At 34.8% G+C, this 23,946-nt stretch overlaps 1 protein-coding gene across 4 annotated transcripts in view; it reads right to left on the bottom strand.

The window, feature by feature from the left end:
• Positions 1-23,946, bottom strand: part of FER (FER tyrosine kinase) — a 128,666-nt gene that overhangs the window by 41,250 nt on the left and 63,470 nt on the right. For all 4 annotated transcript variants that reach the window (XM_087715786.1, XM_087715785.1, XM_087715788.1 and 1 more), the window contains 5 exons: positions 23,520-23,723; positions 19,782-19,904; positions 7,522-7,578; positions 6,724-6,839; positions 6,202-6,296 (listed from right to left, as the gene is read on the bottom strand). In XM_087715786.1, the coding sequence (XP_087571912.1) occupies positions 6,202-6,296; positions 6,724-6,839; positions 7,522-7,578; positions 19,782-19,904; positions 23,520-23,723 (595 nt within the window). The remainder of the gene's footprint in view (positions 1-6,201; positions 6,297-6,723; positions 6,840-7,521; positions 7,579-19,781; positions 19,905-23,519; positions 23,724-23,946) is intronic.

The raw sequence follows: 23,946 nt of genomic DNA, 5'->3' as shown, positions 1-23,946 counted from the left end.
CAGGTTTGGCAACAATCTGTTGCAGGCAGAAGGCAGGAAAGATAGGAGGAAAATCCTTCTCAGCTTGACAGTACTGAGAGCCAAAAGATATTAAGAAAGGGCTAAAAAGTGAGTTGTTGTAAGCCACTATTATTCCACATAAAGGTATCTTTCACTAATTGCATATCATACTTAAAAACATTGTAATTATAGTTTCTAAAATGATTTTTTTTCTCTGCCCTCGTCTTACGTGCATAGGTAGACAAAAGTTCACTGCATCAGGTCTTTATTTAATGGGAAACTTCTCTTCTACTGGGGCAACCTTTACCAGGAATCAAAGCTGGGTTGAGGCTAAAAATGGAAATGATTGTTCTCAGGTTATGATTCAATTCATCAAATGCATTCTTGAATATTTGGTACTACAGTACTGACTACATGGAGCTGCAGTTTCAAACAGCAACAAAATAAATAGGTATAATAAAGGTAAGGTATGTGTCTGCAAGAGGGCTGAGATGTGATTTTATTTTGGATGGAGGATGATGCTACCTGATATTCACAAGATAGACAGGTGTACAGGGTATACACATTCCTGTCTCAGGCAGGTTCTGATTAAAGCATGGCTGGAGCTCATGTAGGCAAGGATGTTAGCCAAAACTCTGTCACTTTCTGCTTCTTGGAAAAAAAAATATTCTCCCTTTAAAATTAGGTAGAAATAGCAGATTCATCAACTGGAAAGTGGGATTTAATTAACTCTCCTTTACTTCAGATTTAACATAGAACAGGATTTTCTGGTAAAGAGATAACATTCATTACAAGTTTAGTCTATTCTCTGGAGCCGGGGTTCCCAATCCCCGGTCCATGGATTGGAACCAGGCTACGGCATGCCACACAAACAAGCGAAGCCTCATCCAAGCAGCATGTGAAACCACGTTCCTCCCAGAAAAAACTCCCTGGTGTCCAAAAGGTTAGGGGGGCACTGTTCTGGAGGATGGTTATCAAATTATTATTGAAAAGTTAACTATTGTGTTATGTTAGTTTATTCTTTATTGTCTTTGATATTTATATATACTTTATACAGTAAAGTTTCTACTTGTATGTAACTTGGAACTCTTTACAGCAAAATGCCTCTAAATTAGGAGAAAACCAACATCATCTGAAATTTATCAACAATTCTGAAAGGACTTTCAACAGATATAGAGTGGGAGGAATTCAGTATGTGTAGTATCTGAGATCACTTTAAATTGATTGTCAGTGACCTATTAAATGGCTTGGGGAGAAAGATACAAAAATGTATTACTAAACAACTTGTGTCCTTTTGGGTAATCATTTCAGAGATATTTTCTTGCCAGATTCTTCAATGCCTTCAACAATGACAGACCTTCTAATGTCCTTCCTTCAGTAGAAAAGTTGGGATATCTGCCTTGAAAATACCACGTACGAAACTGTATAGCACAGACAAGCATCAGCACAGAAAACATTTTATCACATTTTGTATTATATCATAAATTGCTTTATGATAATACTTACGTTACACAATGTTTTATAATAGTCCTTGACTTATGATCTTAATGGAGTCTGCCTATTATGATAGTAAGTCATGGTGGTAGTTAAGTGAAGTTGCTCACATGGTTGCCTTATTTAACAGCCAAAACCATTCTCCTGGGTCCATTTTGTATCTACTTCGTAACTGGCCTTAGATGTGCTGGCTTCCCCATTGGGTCCCACACCCTCCTCTCCCCTTTCATGTCTCAATCCACTTACTTTTTCTAAGGATTGCCTTTGGAAAGGAGAAGCAGCTGATCTACCACATGACCTTCCTATAGAGAGGCCATATAATGCCATCTGGGAAAAAGACACCGTTTTAGAAGTGGCTGCAATTCTCAAAATAGTACATATTGATCCTGTCCAACTTGTACCTACTATTTTCAGGAAGCTTTTTTGCCCAAGGGGAAAGAAAGGAGAGTTGGCTCAGGAAACCATATGTAGGTGAAGCTGAGGCAACCCGCATTGCTTCCCCAGTGAACATAACCACTTCCTATCTTTCCCTTGCTAGCATGCAATAATAATAATAATTGTGCAGTGCGGCAGAAAAACTGTAAGAATGTCAGACAATGGGGAAGATGATGTCTCATTTTAGGACCACATCATTTAGTGATGGAAATCCTGTCTCAATTGTGATTGTAAGAAAGGATTATCTTGCACTGTCTTTTGTTTTTTAAAAGGTTGACATTTTCATTTCTGAGGATCTCTTCACTCCACTGAATCAATATTTATGATTTTCACTTCTTGACCCATTCACTCTTTGCAGTTTCACTTAGTGACTGCTTTGCTTAATGACTAAATTGCTAGTTTCAGTTGTGTTCCTAAACAAGAACTATCTGTAATTTATGTGCCCAGATAATTGCATCAGTGTTTAGCTAGAATACTGAATGAAGCCTTACCAAATTCAGGAGATTGGAAACAAAACAAAAAGCTCTACCTATAAAGATTTCACCATTTCCTCTAAGAGTACTAAATTGGATAATCAACTACACCGGAGAGTCTCCTGTTTTCATGGATTTAATATACAAAATCCAATTTAATAAATTTGTGTAATGTGCAAACTGAAAACCTGGTTCCTAGTATTAATGTACAGTATACTCAGTGTGATAATGTTATGACAGCTTATGCTTTCCTGTTCTCATTTGGATTAGAACATTAAGCATGAAATGAAATATCACAGCAACTAAGCAAAGAATGTGGAATAGCACTTTAAAGTACCAACTAACACAATATCAGCAATATTTTGAAGAATGAAAGCAACAGGAATAAAGAAAGAAATATTACAAATCATAAAAAGTGCACTGGCATGATATTCATAGCTATATGTTGATACCAAAAAGGCCAATGATTTACAAGGGATTAAAACAGTGGTGGGTTTCAATTTTTTTTAGAACCTCTTCTGTAGGTGTGGCCTGCTTTGTGGGAGTGGCTTGCTGGCCATGTGACTGGATGGGAGTGGCTTGCCAGTTATGTGACTGGGTGGGCGTGGCCAACTTGTAAAATGTGGTGAAACTCACTTAACAAAGCTCTTGCTTAGCAACCAAAATGTTGGCTCAGAAACTCTGGCATTTGAACCACGTAAGTCTTAAAGCTGTCAAGTTACAAGACCCTTGCACCCCTAACCCTTTAGAAAAAAAAACCCCAGGAGTGTTCAAACTTGACAGCTTTAAGACTTGTGGACTTCAGCTCCCAGAAACTCTCCTCTCGCTCTTCATCTTGATGATGTGCGGACGGGCTGGGGGAGGGAGCTGGAACCAGTTCTAAATGACACTGTAGATTTGCGGAACCTCTTCTATAGAAGAGGTTAGAACTGGCAGGAACCCAACCCTGGTTTAAATCTATATTACATTGTGTGGAAACAATATGTATTTAAAAGGAACAAATTAACAAGTATTTTATTGACTGAACTATGAAACACAGCTTGCTTGCTTGCTTGCTTGCTTGCTTGCTTGCTTGCTTGCTTGCTTGCTTCCTTCCTTCCTTCCTTCCTCCCTCCCTCCCTCCCTCCCTCCCTCCCTTTTCTTTTTTTCCCATTGGCTTCTCTTTCTCTAAGTTTAGTTTACATTGTTTTTTATTGTTGCACTTAAAATTCTTAATAAAAATTATATTCAAATTTCCTAGATGCAGTACATGCTTTGTTTACATTGATAATTACTACTCTTTTGTATGATATTTAATCTTGATTCCTCATTACATTTCACTTCTAGTTGTGTTTCTATCTGATCAGCAACTGATCTTTTGCTGCTTGTTCCTTTTTTTAATGGTACACTATCTTTAATAACACTGCCTTTTATTTGTAGGAAATTAATTGTGTAATGACTTGTTTTTCATTCTAGAAATATAAGTGTGAGCTTCTGAATGATACTGCCTATATGCACTGCTTCCCATGACTGGAAAAAAGAATGGTTCTCTATCTAGTGCTTAGGGGAAGGCTAATTTTCAGAATTATAATTATGTCCCTATCTTGATACCCTATTTCCCTGAAAATAAGACCTCCCCCGATAATAAGCCCAATCAGGCTTTTGAGCGCATGTGCTCAAAGTAAGCCCTCCTCTGAAAATAAACCGTCCCTGAAAATATTGCAATACAGCAGCAGAATGAGGTCACCACACTCGCCACCTCCTGCATCTCAAAAATAACAATAACTTCCCGAAAATAAGGCCAAGTGCTTATTACGGAGGTAAAAAGAAAATAAGAACCTGTCTTATTTTCGAGGAAACACGGTACTCGTTTTACAAATCTGTCAACTAAAGATACCAAATATAACCAGAGAAGATTTTTATATAATTTATTATGTTTTAATACAGTGGGCTTACTATTAGTACACATTTTTGAGATAAATAATTTTAATGTATACCTGCCAGGTTACCTGAATATTTCAGGTAGGAATAGTAGACTGCATTGGAAAAAATGCTTTTGATAATAAACTATAATAGGTATATTCTACTAGTGCTATTGTAAATGAGTGCCTTAAACTCTTCCACTGGTTTCAGGATTAAACTACAGTAACAATGCAATCCAAAAGTGAAAAAAATCAAAGTTAGAATTATCTTATTGGACACTAAAATATTTATCACATAAACATTTTGGGTCACATAAAATAAATTGAACTAAGACTAAAAACATAATTAAATAAAAATGTGGATATTAAAATTATTAAATATATTGAATTAAGTCTATGAAATGTTGAACTCACTCAAAAGACACATTATGAATGCAACTCTACTTTTTAACCCATTCTTCCCCTTAGTTGCCATTTCACAATTTGCAATGGTATTTGAAGCTTTACATGGCAAAATTAGTTGAGTTTATAGGCCATAGCCTCTAATAACCTCTCATGTTTTTTACCTCACTTCCCATATCATACAGTTCCCGTTATCTATTTCTCGGCACAAATACAAGCAGTAATTAAATTTCAATATCTTGTGATTGTGCAACAGGAACAGTCCTTTCAGACAAAGCACCTCAGAGACTGGGGAATAAGACTTCACATATCATGTTTTTCTGATATTTCTCTTTTGCAGCTTTTAGTGCTTTCTTAGAAAAGACAAAGGAACCCATTTGTAAAACATTTAATAAAGTAAAGCAAAAGACTTCAAGTGGCTACTGTGACCATCTTAAGAAATAAGCAGCAGACTGACCTCGCTATCTGTTTTATTAATTCTTATCCTTTATGAATATTTTATTGTATCATACAATTATGAATTTTTGAATTTTAATTTTATGACCTTTAGTGAATTATTTACCTGATTAAGATTTTGATACTTACTATATCAAAATGTTCTTACTGTGGACTATTTTATGTATAGCCCACAACAGAAAAACTATATTAGAGTAAAACCTATTATTAGCCATTAATGCATATAAAATACAAAATAATTTCAACACCCACTTTAAAGAACTAAATGAAATATTAATCTTGTGGCTTCCAATTCCTTTTTCTTTAATTATTCTTGTTCTCTCCGGTCTTATAAAAAATATGTTGTGCATAAATAAATGTATACAAATGCAGTTTAGCAAAAATGCAACCATTTATTCTCCAAAGCCAAATTTTAAGGATTGAAGTTTTGTTTATAAAAGGGACATTAGGATTATATTTTATGTTCTATCACAACATGCACATAGTTTGCAAAACATATCAATGTTTGCAACAAATTAACATTACAAATACAAAAATTCATGCATGGAGATCACCATGTGGAAAATATGTGAAAACAATCCTGCAATATAGCTTCTCTTAACTTTCAACCTTGTTTCTTTTACATGAACGTGACATATTAATCAATATTTCTTTATACTTTTAATAGATCTCATACAACAGAGGTATTTTTTACTTTTTTTTCTTATACTTTATATTAAAATATTTACAAGTAACATGGATCAGCCAAGATTTGGATATTTCCACATTCTAGAAAAATTTACAATGAGATATATTTAAAAGCTATGGTTTTGATACTATTTCCATCTCCTGGCAAAAGGAAAATATTAGTAGGACTTTGAATCTCCTCAAGCCACTTTTATCTAATCTGATAAATCACACGTTTAAATTCCAAAGTGATGTAATTTAAAAAGCATAAAATGCATGTCCAAAGCAACAAAATACAAGAGTGAGAGACAGAGAAAACAGAGGAGAAATGGCATATAAATATATTTACAAATAATATTATAAACAAACATTACCTGGAACAAGCTCCATCACAATATAAATAGGCTGCCTTTGAGTACATACTCCTATAAGCTTTACGATATTGGGATGGTCATATTGTTTGAGTATTCTGTAAAGAGGTGGAAAATGTCCTTACATCAATGTGGCATATCAATCTCTAAATGCTCTTTAATTTATTGTAAGAAAAAAGTTCATTCACTCACATTTGTTCTTCCAGGAAATTTAATTACAAATCAAGTCATGAAAGATTTTCCTAAATTTTTGAGAGTATTGTATTATATATATTTTGCTTATGAAAACAGTAAAGATCTAAATATATTCACTTTATGTATAGAAAAAATCTAGGATAATGTTCTTATTGCTGATTTGTCTGCCCTTTCCACATCCCAGAGAGGCTTAATTCATGTGACTTCTACATTATTATGAATGTAATAGCATAAACACTTTCAAATTGAAATACATTTTGAAGTGGGAAATATTTTCAGCCACAAAATGACTTTTACAATTATATATTTTGGTATTTTTTTACTTCTTACCTGGCCTCTGATAAAAATTTTATTTTTAGTTCTTGAGGAAGATCTTCTTTACATGTTTTTACAGCAACAGGTGTTTTATCTTTTAATGTTCCTTTATAGACTTCACCAAAGTTACCCTGAAGTTGTAAATATTAGAAGTTATCAGTGAAGAAAACAGTGAGCAAAATAATTGTTCTAAATGCATAAAATATAAGAATACCTTAACTCAATGCATCATATTAATTTTCTTATATAAGCTCATGTGACTTAGAGAAGGAGATATTGTTTTTAACTCATGACTAGTGCAGTGCATCTTAAAATGAATTCAAAATTCACATTTTCATACACATGCAGTACAAGACTTTTATTACATCTTAGTTTGAAGAAATACTGAAGTGACAGTATTTTCAAATTAATTAAAATAACAGCTGCAAACTAAAAAAACCTATAATCTCCATTCCTGTCTTTTTATTTATACTTTCATATACTACATATTGCCCTCCATGATCTGTGCTGAAATCTGTTATGAGTCTCCAAAGTCCTATCATGAATAGGCTATTTATAGCTTAGGGCTGAATTGTGGGGTCCTGGTACTCTCTCAACTAAGCTCAGAGAGCACCAAAGACTTCACAGTCCTATCTTGCTTGTTCTTTCTTGACTTCTCGTGGTTTTAGCTGATATTCTGGAAAGACCTCAAACTAAATTAAAACACTATCATGTATTGAGAAGGCTTAATAACTACTATGTCTTGTAAGATGAAGGTGTTTTCTAACAAGGTTTAACGTTTAGCATTTTCCCATTACTTTGAGAGTTACTTACTTTGCCAAGTAGTTCTCCCAGAATGACGTCTTCATGATTGAGAATCCATTTTTTATCCTGCAAAAATTGACATTAACATTTAGTTTTTTAAAAAGTATTTCTTATTCATATCATTAGTTTTCTTCCAGAAGTATGATTCAATGAAACTAGACAACCACCATACTAAAGAGTTTCAAGATGAAGATGGTCATGTGAAATCAGCTAATAAAACCATGGCAAATTCCTAATCAAAGCTTTGGCTCAATATAATATCCATACAATATATCTATATTATCTTTAATATATGAATGCATCTCTCATTTTTAAAGATTACTGAAAAGATCATTAAAATGTATTATATTACATGTGAAAACCCCAAATATTTATAATACTGACTATAATATGCTTGCAATATAGCTTTATGATCTTGATATAAAAGTTTTAAAGAGCTCTTTCAACAAATTTTACTTAAAGAGCATTTTAAAGATTTTATATACATTTTAATCCAAATAAAAATTGCCACTGCTAAAAAGAGTTAAGCAAAAACATATTTACCTAAAAAAATTGAGATTACTATTATCTTAACACTGTTTCTATATTTTTTAGCTATGTATCTTTACTGAAATATATCTTATGAGATCAGACCATAAACCAAGTGTATCTTAGTTTGCATTGAAGAAACCTGCAGTGGAAAAACCAATATCATCAACTCTTGTATGAGATCTTGAAGAGATATTATTGAAAAAAATCCAAAGTATTCAATTTTAAATTGTATACCAAGTAAATGGCAGAATTAACTTTGGATTCATTCTTAATATCCTATATAACTTTCAACAGCTTGTAGATTGAAAGACAGATTCTATGGGTATGAGTCTTAAAGAGCTAGCCCTATATTGATCATCTAATGAAAAACCAGAGTATCTGGTTTTCATAAAATATATGGCAGAAAAACAGGTATCCAGTAGATAAAATCAGCGGTCACATTTCAAAGGCACTTGAAAAATGAGGTAAAATGACGATCCAGATTGTTGGGGGCAATATGCTGACTCTGTAAACTGCTTAGAGAGGGTTGTAAAGCACTATGAAGCAGTATATATATATATATATCTAAGTGCTATTGCTATAAGAAAAAAATAAGATGATCTGCATTAAGCAGAATGGCACAAGATCTTCATTAGGCATGCTTGAGAAGATCTCTCACTGATTATACATTTCATAGCATAAAAGAATAATACTAAAGGAAACAGGTAGACAAACGTAGAGATATATTAAATCAATGCACACAAATTAAAGCAACAACTTTAGGAAGGTTCAAAGCAATATTAGCAATATTTATTATCCCAATTCTTTAAAAAGAAAAATGAGTATTTCTTCAATCACTGAAAAGGAATTATAGCAGGCAAATTATGTTCATTATTCATTGTCCAGTCCTCTGCTGGTTTCTTTTAATTCCTATTAATTTAATTCCTATTTGTGATATTCATTTATCTAACTTAAATTCTGACATACTGCTATATAATTAAAACCAGAACAAAATTAAAATCAGTAACTTGAACCTCAGTTTAAGCACTTGGTAAAAGAGATGGATTTCTATAATTTTACTAGGAGAGCTGAGGGGCAAGGGTACCTGTTTATAAAATGTACTTCATAATGCATACAGGAAAACACCCATTTTCATGTACAGATTAAACAGGCTTCTGTCAGCAGGGAAATCTCCAAATGGATCTCTCTTGCTGATCTAAATAACTGGATTGATTAAAAGATGATCCATCAGATAATCAATTCCTAAGCTATTTAGTGTGTTAAAATTCAACATTAATATCTTAGATTGTGCTTGGCAAGTAATTGCTACAATTTTTTTCTTCTTCTTCCATTCAATCATGACCGATTCTTGGATTTGGAACATGTTTAACATACATTATACATAACTTGTGGCAGACAACAGCTTGTTTAATCATTTTGCACTAAAAACTATTGTTGGTCACTTTTCAACAGTGGATCCACATTGAAATCATTCATAAAATATGTAATCAAGGCATAGATAACAATGGCCAAGCCAGACTAGCTCAGGAAAAAAATCAAAGTTGGAAGAATCACTATAGCTATGCAAAGATGTTCCTTGCCTCAGGCTTCATATGCAAACCCAAAAACAACTGGAAGCCAAGGAGCAGTCCCATACTGTGAACATATCCTTTGTTGGAAAGAAAAAACTTTGTACTAAATAAACTTCACATCTACCTTGAGTCCAGTTTTCTCATTACCAACAGTATTGCCCTTTGTCTGGATTTAATCATTCAAATTAATAATAATTAATGATAATGAAATGAATGATAGGGAACAACAGAAAGGGGTGAACTATACACCGCTTTGATACCTATTCCAAAGCTGATGACCATATCTAGAGGTGCATCTAACAAGAAGGATCAATTCCATCCAACACTCTGCTCAAAGTAAAACCTAGCAAACTCCTCCTTGCAATTGCCATAAGCCCTTGTCAACATACTAAAGTAATCCACAATTAGAGCCAACAAACACAGCTGCACCCAAAGTCATAATGAATACAAACACACACATAAACACATGTGTAAGAAGAACATTTCACTGTTCAGTGGTTTAAAATATTTGTTTTAAAGGCATTATGAATACATTTTAAAAACTTCTTTATGAGAAATATATTTGATGTATAATTATTCAGAACAATAATTAAACAAAATTGTACTATAAACTGCAATCAAATAAGGTGTCAGAAAATGTTACAACTATTTATACCAGTACATTAATCATTACATCTGCTGCTCTTCCAATGCCTTTTTATGTCACTGTTTTATGATATAAGCTTTCCACATTCGTTAGAATCAATATTTTTAGTCCCAGATATTTCTTTGCAAAAAATTAATTGGGATTAATTGAAATGTACCCAAGGTGTTAAAGTTCTAGCATCTTTAAGAGTACATAAGCTATCCTACAGCAACATAGTATCCTCTTTCTACCATAATTTCTAGAAATAAGCATAGCATTTTCATATTATGAATTTGAATTTTTCTTCAGTTTTTCTACTTTCATTCCATTTTGTTTGACAAAATATTAGCTGAACCCCAGAACAAGGCACAAGTTTGAACATATGCTGATATATAATTTACATTTACTACATTCTAAGTTAATAGAAGCGCACAAACAATAGACTATCATTAATCAAACAATTTTTGCCTCCATCTGGACAGCAACAAGTTTTTGTTATGGGGAAACATGTAGCTAATTCAGGACACCAGCTGTTAGAAAGGCAAAAGCTCAGGGAAGGAATGAAAAGTTTAAATTAGTAGTAAATGAACAAAAATATGACATCATCCTATAAAACTCCCCTTCATTCAAGTACAACTGTTATTAAAGCACAAGAAGAAAAAAGCAAGGGAGGCGAAGATAATATTTTGCCAGTAAAATGGGAGGAAATAAACTATTGGAAAACTCTAAAGGAAAGAAATGGACAAGAGACTGATGGGATTAGCATATTACATTAAGACAGACTATAGTTTTGAAGGTTTTGTTCACTTTAATATGTAAATGTGGGCATGATAGATTGTGAATGATTTAATATATATTAAACAGGTGGTGGGGTGGGGACTTGAAGGACTATTATCCTTAAAACAAAAGAGGCAGTCAAAGGACATTCTAAGTTTGAAGGTACTAAAAGCTAATGTTTGATGTTTGTGGTTTGGTGTTATGTGTGAAACTATTAGCAATTTAATACTTAAATAAACAAAAAATACCCCAAGGAATAAAATCAAAATTGTGCCTTCTGTGAACTAGATGGAATAGATAGAATAATGATAAATTTCCTCTGTGGAAAAAAAAAGAAACCTTTAGTCTTAATTATACATATTTCCCAAGTGAAATACAAAGCCATGAATGTGGGGTGAAGGATTCAAAGTCCTTCCTCACAGCAGCCTTTTGCTGCTTATCTCATGTGAATCGTCTGCCTAGAAATGAAGCTATCTTAAAAAAAATTCTTTTTTAAAAGTCTCTTTTTTCACTTTGAGCATGAGGGATGGCTTCACGCACTACTCTGACTGATGGATGGACGTTAAGAGCCAAGGTGGCGCAGTGGTTAAATGCAGCACTGCAGGCTACTGCTAGATCAGCAGGTCAGCGGTTCAAATCTCACCGGCTCAGGGTTGACTCAGCCTTCCATCCTTCCGAGGTGGGTAAAATGAGGACCCAGATTGTTGGGGGCAATATGCTGACTCTCTGTAAACCGCTTAGAGAGGCCTGAAAGGCCTATGAAGCGGTATATAAGTCTACTGCTATTGCTGCTATTTCATTTCATGCTCATTCCATGTAGAATTCTATGGATAAATTAACACTTGAAAAAGACATACTTTCCTTTACAACACCTATGTATATACTTTTAAATTCATAGATGCAAATGCTTTTGTTTCATATATAATCCTTACTCTCTGGAAATTCATCTTGAAATGAACTTATTTTTCAATATATTCCATTTAACTTTCCACATTAAAGTATCCATTTTTCAGCTGCACTGAATAGTATAATCAATGGAAACTTAGCAACAATGTTATATATATTGGTATAGAAGGGCATCTCTGGCAGGGTAAAACAGAGGGGAGCTTCAAGTAAACCTTATTTACTTCCTAAGTTCTATTATTTTTCATTCTGTATTAAAGCAGCAGAGGACATAATATTTTAACTTGGAAAGCAATTGTTAAATTCAGATTAAGGGGTTCAAAGCCTTGAAATTACTTGCAAAACAGGGAAAGCAATGTAAAACATTTTATACATAATTGGCCTTTTAAATTTCTCCTAACATTTTTTATTGCACTTGTTTATTAAATATCACTTTGTTCTTTCTTATTTACTCCTTCAATGGCCATTCACTAAACCGTCAAGCCAGAATTAAATATTTAATTCTTAAATATTTAGGAGTTACAAATATTTGGTTACATGAGGGATTTGTGACAAGATCAAATACAACATATCATAGGCCTGTGTGTGGTAGCGCAGCTTTGCCTCAGAGTTGTGCTTTGTGACAAATAGATGTGGTGGAATGCTCCTGGAGGTAAAAAGGCAATGTGACTTGTCTGAGTGAGATGTTTCTACTAACTCTGACACTTCAATCAGCAGTTCCAACAGGAAGTAACCAAAGCAAATAAAGCACTGCAATGCGGCCATTTTACTTGATTCTTAGAAGGATGGAAACTGTGTTACTTTAAGAAGCAGTTTCAAGGGAATATTCACTTCAATGTTTATCAAAGAGACTGCAAAACACAAGCATATGTATCTGCTAGAAAGGAGAGCAGATCTCATGTAGTTTGTCTCTGCCTGCTAGCGAATCAAAAACACACTGGAAAACCTAGTTCTTCTATAAATCCATTTAATGCAAAAAAAAAATTGCTATACAATTCTTAATTTGGAAAATGTTTGAGCTTCACCAGATATTAAGAGCTCTTCCTACTGATTTTCTTTTTTAAAAAAACCTGATTCATGACATAGCCTCACTCCATATATACTTCATGAAAACAAATTATGGTCTTGCCCAATTCCAATAAGACTGTTCCATAACATAGTGTGTAAAATAGAGTCCAATATCATCCTGGCAAAAATCTTCTATATTTATGAGGAATTTTAAGATTCAGTTGCTGCTTTGTCCACTTGAACTATTTTTGGATGATCCATATAGAAACAAAAAGGCTTACATTTTCCACAGGGAAACCCTAGTAGATGGGAATCTGAAATACAGTCCTGTTCTTTCGATGCTTGTCAATTATGATGAATGTTCAACACTCTTTTCTGGTTAGCCTATTTCAAAGGCAATTTTCTCACTAAAAGAATCACTTTTCTTTCCAAGCCTCAGAAAAAATAATGTATTGTTTTTAGGACCCTGAATCCAAGAAGTTATCTTGAAACAGAATTAAAATTTGGGGGGAAGGGGGGTAGAAATTTGACAGCATGTGTGATCTTTGATTCAAAGGGCTTTCCCATTAATTACAATGGTAATCAGACACTCAATCCAGAAATTGACTGGCGTCCAAAACAGGATGCAGAATTTAGCTATTCTTAAAGATTATCAAATGAAATGAATGTAAGTCTCAATTGATATAAATTCAATCTTTAATATGTATTAAACAGGTGGTGAGGTGGGGACTTGAAGGATTACTATCCTTAAAACAAAAGAGGCAGTCAAAGGAAATTTTAAGTTTGAAGGTACTAAAAGTTCTGTCACCAAGTCTTTTATGCCTGACATCATAATAAAATATGCCCCAATTGAATGCAACAGATTTTTCTAAAACATGGGTTCAAATATTCCTTAAGGTAGCATGATAGCGAATTGTACAAGGATTTAAGATTCTAAACCAGCATTTTAAATCTGTTTTGAATAAACAGAAAGCCAATGAACCTGACACAAATGCAATACATCATGATCAAAATACTTACCTCAGAAAATATATTAAATTCTAATGAATATTCTAATTAACTTTTTATTTTCTTATTACTACTAATGCAGTGATATATATGTGTGTGTGTGTGTGTGTGTGTGTGTGTGTGTATGTGTGTGTGTATATATATATATATATATATATTTAAAGTCACAACCCCTGGTATGCCCAAGTGTGGGAGGAAGGTCACACTTCCACTCTCTGTCATTAGGCTCGTCACAAGAGTCCATCCAGACAGAAACCCAATATTTTTACTGTTACTCTCCCTGCCTGGGAGGCAATAGAGCACAGGTTCGAATCCCAGTAAGGATATGGCTAGCTGATGAGAGCTAAATAGCTTGAAATAGATCTATACTAGTCTTCCTTTATTTATTTATCAGCACAAATAAAAACACACACACACACACACACACACACACACACACACACACACACACACACACACATATATATATATATATATATATATATATATATATATATATATATATATATATATATATATATATATATATATGCTGGTCTTGTTGTATTCGGGTCTTTTCCCATATAAGATTGAGATTGTCTTGGCAACGTTTCGGCGAGGTCTCACTCCCCATCTTCAGGCTTAAAGCGTTGTCAGAGCTGCTGTCTTTCTATAAATCTTTGTGTGGGTGTGTGGAGTGCTGCCTTTGTTTCAGTAAGTGGAATGATTGGTCGTGTGGTTGTATCATGATTGGTAAATTGGTGCTGATTGGGGCTGGCTGTGTGTCCGTTGTTGTTTCATGTTGTAACGGCCTGGGTGGTGGATGAGGCTCGTTTGTTGACTAGAGCTGGTTTCCAAATGTCTGGTAGGCGGGAGTTATAATCACGTTTATTCATGTTGTGGGGGTGTTTCTCTATTTCGATAGCTTCCATAATTATTCTCTTGTTGAAGTGTTCAGTTTTGAAGATTAACCTGGTTCCTTGTGTTACCAATTCAATAAATTATTGGGATTCAACAAGAGAGTGGTGGAGGGAGAGAGATACAATACAAAACTCCCTGTGCTGATGCTCATGTCATATTAGAACACATACACACACACACTTAGAAAAGCATATATATATACTATTATATTACTATTATCTTCAAATATATTTGGGCAGTGATTGCTACAATAGAATTTTCATTACTCTAATGATAATTTATTGAATTGGTAACACATTATTAATTTATATGTAAGCATAAAAGGAAATATTTGTTTACCTCTTTTTCCTTCAAAAAATTACTCACACATTGTTGTGTAATGGTTTTGGCACTTCTAATTTATATTCTATTAAAATTTTGCCATTATGATTCCTAGTATGACATACAGTGAACATGATATGTAATTGGGCCATAACTATTAATAGTTACTTAATGACACAGTTAAAAAAAAAGAACATTTATTCAATATGCTAACCGAACATCATTTTGTTTGTTCCATAGCATCAATTGTGATGCTTCAATTTAAATTCCAATTACTAAATGGGTACACGTAGGATAATTTTGAATGAAAGGAGAATTAAAATATTCAAGGACTCCTGCCAAGGACTCACCTCACATGAATTTTAAATAAGCAATCAAGCAGTGATCAAGCGGTACTTAACATAGACAAACCATTTGTGCATCCCATGAAAAAATCTAACAAAATATTTTGAAATTCCTTTTTACTTTAATTATTTGTTACATGAATTGATTTGTCTGATTTTATGAGCATGAACACAATTTAGCTGTTTGAAGATATTTTAAAGAAATCCAATTAAAATATACAAATGAATATTTCTAAAGGTATGAATTATAAAAAAAGTATTTAGTATTCTTCAAAATACTTTATAAGTCTACAGATTATATCCCAAATCAGATCTATAGTATCTTCCTACTATCATGATTAATATATGTTCACGTTTTGCTTGAATAGTTCCTGCCAGTCAAAGTTCATCATTGGGGTCGTCTTTTGCTAAAAATATTTTTCCCCATTTTCCTGACAACATTTACTGAAGTTTTACTTGTTTAGGAAAACAGTGATTTTTTTAAAAGGATATTTTTGTGCAGAATGTTGATAATATTTCATTCAATCAATAAATCAAAGCTTTATATTAATTCTTAGGTGAATTAACATACTGAACATTGAAAAGAAAAAGCTTCAAAAAATAGCTGAAAATTGTAGATTTAGAAAGGTTGACTTCTCCATTACCAATAGAGTTGTCAGGGCGCTCAATAAAACACAAAAATTTCTTATCTAAAAGGTTTATTACAAGAATAGCATTAAAAGGTTTAAGATAAATCTGAAATTATTATTACAACTATGGTAGGTTCATAGAATATAGTTTTAGTCTATAAAGTAAATTACTACCGTGTTTTCCCGAATTTAAGACAGGGACTTATTTTCTTTTTACCCATAAAATATGGCTTGGGCCTTATTATGAGGGGAGGGTTTATTGTTTTGGGGTTGCTGGGTGGCTGCTCTCTTGTGAGCAGGCTCCCAAAGAGCCGGGCACAGCCTTATAGGTGAATGGCTGTGTTGCGCTGTCGCAGCAGCACAACACAACAGCCATGAAGCGACCACGCTCATGAGCAGCCACCCGGCAAGCTCCCTTTCCAGCCGGGCACAGCGCCATTCACTGACCTAGGGGTATCGCCAAGCCGCGTGAGCACCTGTTCGCCGCCGCCCAGCTCCCGTGGCTCGGCACCTTCAAAATGCCAGTGAATGGCATTCTGCACGGCTGGAGAGGGGATTGCGCGAGCGGCTGTTCCACTCACACGCCTCCCTGCCTCACGATGCCCTGGCCCAGCTCTCCCTGCAGAACCAGGGCACCTCTGCCGCCACCATCCCAGCATGGCTTTTTCAGCGGCTTCCAAACCGAGTCTTCCAGCAGTGGTTGCTCTGGGTGTATGCTCTGCCAGCAGCTGGCCCAGAAACATAGAGCGTACGCCCAGAGCGGCCACTGCGGGAAGACTTGGTTTGGAAGCCGCCGAAAAAGCCATGCTGGGATGGCAGCAATGGCAGCAGCGGAGGTGCTCTGGCTCTGTGGGGAGAGCTGTGCCAGAGCATTGTGAAGCTGGGAGGTGCGCAAGCGGGAGCTGAACAGCCGCTCACACAACCCCCTTCTCCAGACGTGCAGAGCGCCTTTCACTAGCATTTCGAAGGTGCCAAGCCATGGGAGCTGGGTGGAGGTGAACAGGTGCTCACATGGCTTGGCGATACCCATAGGTCAGTGAATGGTGCTGGAAAGGGGATTTGCCAAGTGGCTGCTCGTGAGCGTGGTTGCTTCATGGCGGTTGCGTTGCACTGCTGTGACAACGCAACACAGCCATTCGCCCATGAGGCTGTGCCCAGCTCTTTGGGAGCCCGTTCGCAAGAGAGCAGCTGCCCGTTAACCCCCCCTCTTCAGCTGGGCACAGCGCTGCTCATCAACCTAGCAGTATCCCGAATGCGCCAAGCGATCAACTTTGCCTCCCCCCGGTTCCTGTGGCTTGGCACCTTCAGGATCCCGTTAGGTTGGTGAGCGGGTCTCTGTCTGGCTGGAGGTGGGGGGTTATCCAGGGGGCTTATTTGCGGGGGAGGGCTTATATTTTTGCCCACCCAAAAAATGTGGTGTGGCCTTATTATCAGGACATGTCATATTTTCGGGAAAACACGGTAATCTCAGTGATTGTTGCCCGCCCTAAACAGCCTCTTTCATAACTTATCCCTGAAACACACCCATAGAGACACAAACATCTACACTATACTTCATTTAGAAAGCATTATTTCAAGTAGCTAGAAGTCCTCACCTGCTTCATTGTCTGGGTTCATAATCTAATAATAACTACATGTTATTATTTGGAAGGATGCATTTATACAAATCACTGTGAATAAATGTTGTAATCTTATGGGAAGCCGAGAAGGATAAAATATCCATTTACCGCAACCAAAAGCCTAAGTAAAAGCTAAAGAAAAAAACTTCTCAAAATGAAGACTAATATTACAGATAGTTCTTGTTTAGCAACTGCAATAAGGAATTGCTATCCAGAGTCCTTCCCAAATCTTCATGCCACCAAACTGCCCCTTCATAATTCATCCCAGATCCCCACCCATTTTTTGATTGTGTTGCACCCAAGTGTCTGCCCTCAATGCAGAAGAAAACATGAAGCAGTAATTTCAGCCTGGTTGACATTTTAACTTTCTAATACATCTGAGCTCGCCTAACTCTTTGAAAGAATAAAGTTTAAGTGTTTTTTTCATGATTTTAGAAACAAAATATGCAAGTAAGATCAAATATTCATGGATTCCTCCCAAAGATGGCTGCTGAACAGTAAGGATTTTTTTCTCTTCTACTGAAAATCTGCTGATTTTGCTGCCAAAGCTGATACTTTGGCAACCCTGCTCTCTGGATTTGAATGGGAATACTTAGGAATGACCCATATGGTATTTAGGTTACTGTGGACCCACCCAGGACAAGGTATCTTGAAGATTACAGTTCTTAGTGGGAGCAGTGGAAAATCAGGTCATATATCTTTTTCCTTCTGCTAGACCATTCTCTTAGACATGCCTGGGTGGTGAACAAGCATTTTAAAACTTATGTTTTGTTTTGCTTTGTTTCCTATCTCAAAAATTGACCAGTCTTTTTTGAATAACCTTTGTTTTCCGTAAGGAAAACATGGCATGCCTTGGAATAGTGGAAGTGTTTAGATTTCATTTACATCTATTTTGGACTATCACTACACTTCAAAGATTATTTTTTCAAAATTCTTTTTTATTCTGGACTGAAACATCTGCCTCTATTCTGATGAATATCTTCCCAGTCTCAGAGGAGCTTTACCTCTCCCTTGCCAAATTATATTAGAGCAACAATGTATCAGGTTACAGACAACTAAGTATGGCTGGTAAAAAAAGACCTTTTGGTAATATGCAAACCCAAGATAAAAACCAAGTAATAATGTTTGAAAAAACATCCAATTGCGAGTAATTGGAGTTAAATTAGATCACAAAAGGAATTTGATTTGAGAGTGGTAGAGAATGATAGTGCAGGAGACTGATACAGATGTTTAAACTTAGAACTGCCTGAGGGGATTATGCATGCCTTCCCAAAGTTCAAGCTTGCCCTCTTTTACAACAAGAAAAAATTGAATGGACAAGTGAAGAAGTTTGGGAAATTCAATTAGAAAAATAATTTCATTTGGACTTTCTGGAAAAGATAGATCAATTTTGAAGAATGGGTCTACTATATTTAACTAGACAACAATCGATAAAAGATGGCATTAAGGTACAATTATGGATATTTGATCCATACAAATCAGAGTTAATTGCTGGGATGATTGGGGATAGAAAAGAAGCCATGGTAAACTTCTTGTAAGTTGAATACAACAAGAGTTTGTTAACAATGGTTGTTATTTTGTTCTTGCCTTTTTTGTTTGTTTGTTGTTCTATCTGTTTGTGAACTATTTGGCCATTAATATAGTAGATAGATGACAGGATAATAATTTTAAACAGAATTAGATATTTGAAAAATTTTGAGCCCTGTTTAGCAAGGGGTGGGAAACAAATATCATTGTAATATATTTATCAATATTCAACTAAAAGGGATAATATATATAGTTGTGTGTTTTTTTTTCCTAAATGCAGTTTTTCAATGTTTTGTTTCTTTTGCTTTTCGGTTTATTTATTCCTGTGAATCTTTTTTTTTACAGTTTTGAATTTTAACATTTTTGAATAGCAATAAAAAATATTATGACAAAAAAATCAAATATTCATAAAAAAGAGAAATACAAATATCATATAGTTTACTCTCAGCAAACAAACAAACCAAAAACAAAATTCATTTTCCACCATTTGTATTAAATACACCTACCTTAACAACAGGATTCAGAAGAATAACGCCTGATTTCTTTGTAATCACATGTTTTGTTGTATAATGATATTCTATAAGCTGAGGAATCGTTGAAAATCCTGTTCCTTCAAATCTGTATTGATTCTATAAGACAAAATTGAGGAAGAAATACAAAAGTTAAGCAATGGGAGCTCTTTCCATTAATAAAGTCATGCCTGACTTTACTGCTGTTTTATGCAATGAATTGTCTTTTAAGAGCTTCTACCAGAGAATGCGGAAAAGATTTACTAAAGTGTACTTATTTGGATAATAAATAATGTATGGCTTAGTTTGCTAAACCATAGTTCAGCAGCTAGAAACATTTGGAAATATAAGTTAATAATTACTTCTTTCTTCTCTCGCTTCATGAAGATTCAAATGATAGTTTAACATTTTGTTCATTGTTGTTATATCCAACATCTGAATTGTAGCCAATATACATATTTACTAAATAAAATTGAAACTTAATTTAAAACAAAATGTTTATTTATAGTTTCCTCAAGCAAGGTCATCAAATGAGGATATGTGGTATATAACCAAACTGAACCTCTGTGGAAATAATTAAAAGCACTGCCATGCTATAAAAATGCGCAGGAAATTACAGCTTAATTGAACAGAACTTTAGGTGTTTTTTTTTCAATAAATTGAGATAAATATTATATCTTATGGACAGAAAAACCACAAACTGTCTTCAAGTACAAGAAGCAATATTCAGTGTATGACTTGAAATACTTCCAGATTTAACAAACATCACAACATTTATAACTTTTGTTCTAAGCCATGAAATAAAAATTAGAATGGAGTAGCAACTACTGTTGGACCTATTTTCTAATAGTTGTTTTTAAAACAAAACAATAGAAATGTCTCCTATTGAAAGTAGTTGAAATATACAGTATCTCTTTTATCTCTAAAATATTTTAACAGGATATAAATAGATATTGTTCATCTAAAGCAAAATGAGAATATATAGTAATTAGAAAAATAGTAAGGTTTTAACAATCTAATATTCCTCTGAAACACATTGTGATGAATAATAGAAACAAAGAAAATAGAGATTTTATTCCCACTGAAATCAAAACTTGATTGCTTCATAACTCTTGTTCTAGAATATTAAGTGATAAAAAATAATGTGCAGCTCAAACAAATATAAACACAAACACACACATACACACACAAGTGATTTGCTTTTCTGAAATAGTTTTGGTCAGCTACAATTGTCTTTAAAATTGCTTTTAATAATGAAGTCTTTTGAGATAATGTTTGAGCAAGGTTTTTAAAAAACTTCATTAACACCAAAAATATAAGCTGATTATATAATACATTAATCATTACACCATAAAACTTCAGAGTGCTAAATATATCTTGTGTGTATCCAGGAGGTTTTCAAGACACAGAAGATTAAGAATCTTTATTTAGCTCTATCAGTATCTGCTTCTTGCAGAGCAATAACCCAATCCCATCATTTCATATCATCTCCATCCCTACTTTATTCAGGGGACGTTATTTCACAGTCTTCATATTTTAATATTCCCTGTTTAGTCTTTTGTGCAGTAAATGCTTGAAGTGTTTTACCTCTGTGGATTCTTTTGAATTTAAATGCTTGAGAGATTTAGTTCTACTAAGAAGTTTGTGTGAAAAAGTGAATTAAGCATTCCTCAAATTAGAAATATTTATTTCACAATTCAATGAAACAGTTGTGAATTATTTATTGCATGTATACTACAGCTTTATGAAAAGTTGTCTGGCCTTATTAGGACATGCATTTTCTACCCTAATCAGGATCAGTAAAAAATGAAGCATAGGTATCCCTCCTACCACAGTTTCATGATTTTAAGAGAATTTGTTTGAATAATTAACTTCCCCCATCCTCCCTTTTACTAGTAGTATACCTCTGAAGAAAAGGAACAGCTTGTATAAAACTCTGAAGTCTGGAAACTGAGTATGCTAGTGTTACTGAGAACATTCTTTCATTTATTCGTTCATTCATTCCATTTATACAATTTGTACTCAACTACAGATTCATTGCAGTTTACAACATCAACAATAAAACATTCATAATTTATAATCAACAATTTAAAAACCCAGAGTACAAATATAAACTTATAAAAATCTAAATATAAAATATAAAAAAGCAAATTCAGCCAATCGGAGTAATACATAAATCTACACTACTATTACTAAAGATGGTGACAATATAGAAATTCACCAAATGCTGTCCAGAAGATCTCCATTCTGAGGAACTTCGCAATAGTAGGGGCAAGCCTTAATTCTAAGGGGAGGTATCTCCTGGCTTCAGTTGCCCTCACTTCTTTGGACCTGGGGTACGATCAAGTGTTTCTTCTGGCATGAACATACTGCTTTGGCCAATTCAAATGAGAAATGGTGCTCTTGGAATTACCAGGCACAAGCCATACAGGCTTTACAGGGGGGGGGGGGGGGAATCAGCACTTTGAACAGCATTCAAAAAACTATTGGCAATGAATGTAGGGACTAAGGCACATGTATACTTGGAGGTAAAACCCAACAATTACTAACAAGTTGCATTTTGCACCAATTCCAGTTTCTGAATGCTCAAGGGCAGCCTCCTGTAGAATCCTCCTCCTAACATATTCCCGCAGGTGCAGGGTCTGCTTTTCGGATCATTGAACGCCACTTTGCACGATTAGCTGCGTCTCCAGGGGTCAGGCCCATGGCTTGCATATCTTTGTTGATGGTGTCTTGTCATCTCTGTTTTGGACACCTGTGGGGCTGCCGGCCATTAACTTCTAATTGGTAGGCAGTCTTGGCAATGGTGGAAGGTGCTGCTCTCTGGATATGTCCATACCAGTGGAGCCGGCCTTCTCTCATCTCTGTAATTGGTGCCACACCAAAATGCAAATGGTGTCATTTGTGATGTGATCAAGAAGGGAGATATCCAATGGAGTATTCACATTTCTATGACATGGAGATAACTTTGAGTCCCTGTTGCTGCCCAGCATTCAGTGTCATACAGTGCAACAGGGAGGATGGTTGTCTTGTAAATCTTAGATTTAAGATGAGTTGGCATTCGTATGTCACATAACACACCAGTGAGTTCTCGCCAACGCATCCAGGCTTGCTCACACCATTGATATCACCATTGTGTTGGAGATGGGATCCCAGATATTGAAAAGTATCCACCTTCCTTAGGTTTTCTCCATTGATTTGAAGTGTTCCAGGGCTAGTAATCTCTAAGTACTCAGTTTTCTTGATATAGAATGCACTGCAATAGTCTTATTGCACAGTGATGCTTTGGCAATTATCATTTTTAGAAATTGCTACATAAGGTTCTAGACACGAAATTCAAGAATAACTGGAAGAACCAATTGAAAAAATAAAAAACTGCACCCCTCTGAAAAATTAGATCGGTGCCTTTTTAGATAAAAATGGCAACTGGCAATCACACAATTCTAAAGATCTCTAATTAGAAATTAACAACAGAGCAAAGAACATTCCTATGTGCCACTTCAAAGGTTGAAAGATTACTATTGAAAACTTCTGAATTCTGAATCAAATACACAGAACAGTACTTATGGCTGTTAAAAGGTAGTTAATGATTTCTTAGCTTTAAAAAGAAGGTAAGTAACATAATGCCCAAGCTGTGCATAATTATTTAGCTATCTAACTATAATTTAAACCTAATTATGTCGCTATTGAAATCAAGTGTACTTCAATCACTTACAAAATCAATGTCAAACTTACATCAGCATATTGAATGATAAAATGTCTCCGTTGTCCATCAGAAAACACAGAAAGGACATATTCACCAGGCTTCCCATGGCTCTCTCGCACCAAAAAGTCCCCTTGCTGTTTTAATAGCTCTTGAGCTTCTATTCTTGGAATTGCCCCATGATACCAATCTTGTTCTGCCAGGGGTTTTTCACTCGCTGATATTACATCAAAAAACTTAAAGAAAAACATGAAAAAGAATGATTAATATAATGCCAAGTTTGAGAATCAAGTTACTGTAGTTGTTAAAGGCACTGGGCTAAAAATGGAAGACTGTGAGTTGAAGTCTAATTCTGCCTTAGGCATGAAATCAGCTGAGTAACTTGGGGCAGGTCACATTTCAGACTGTGAAAGTTGACCTAGCCAACCCAGAAAGAAACTAGTAGGCCAATAAACCACA

The sequence above is a fragment of the Thamnophis sirtalis genome, unplaced genomic scaffold (assembly GCF_051295495.1).
Source record: "Thamnophis sirtalis isolate CommonGarterSnake01/CBP01778 unplaced genomic scaffold, rThaSir2_p1.2 scaffold_5, whole genome shotgun sequence".
Classification (NCBI taxonomy): Eukaryota; Metazoa; Chordata; class Lepidosauria; order Squamata; family Natricidae; genus Thamnophis; species Thamnophis sirtalis.
This window is presented reverse-complemented; position numbering and strand designations above follow the sequence as displayed.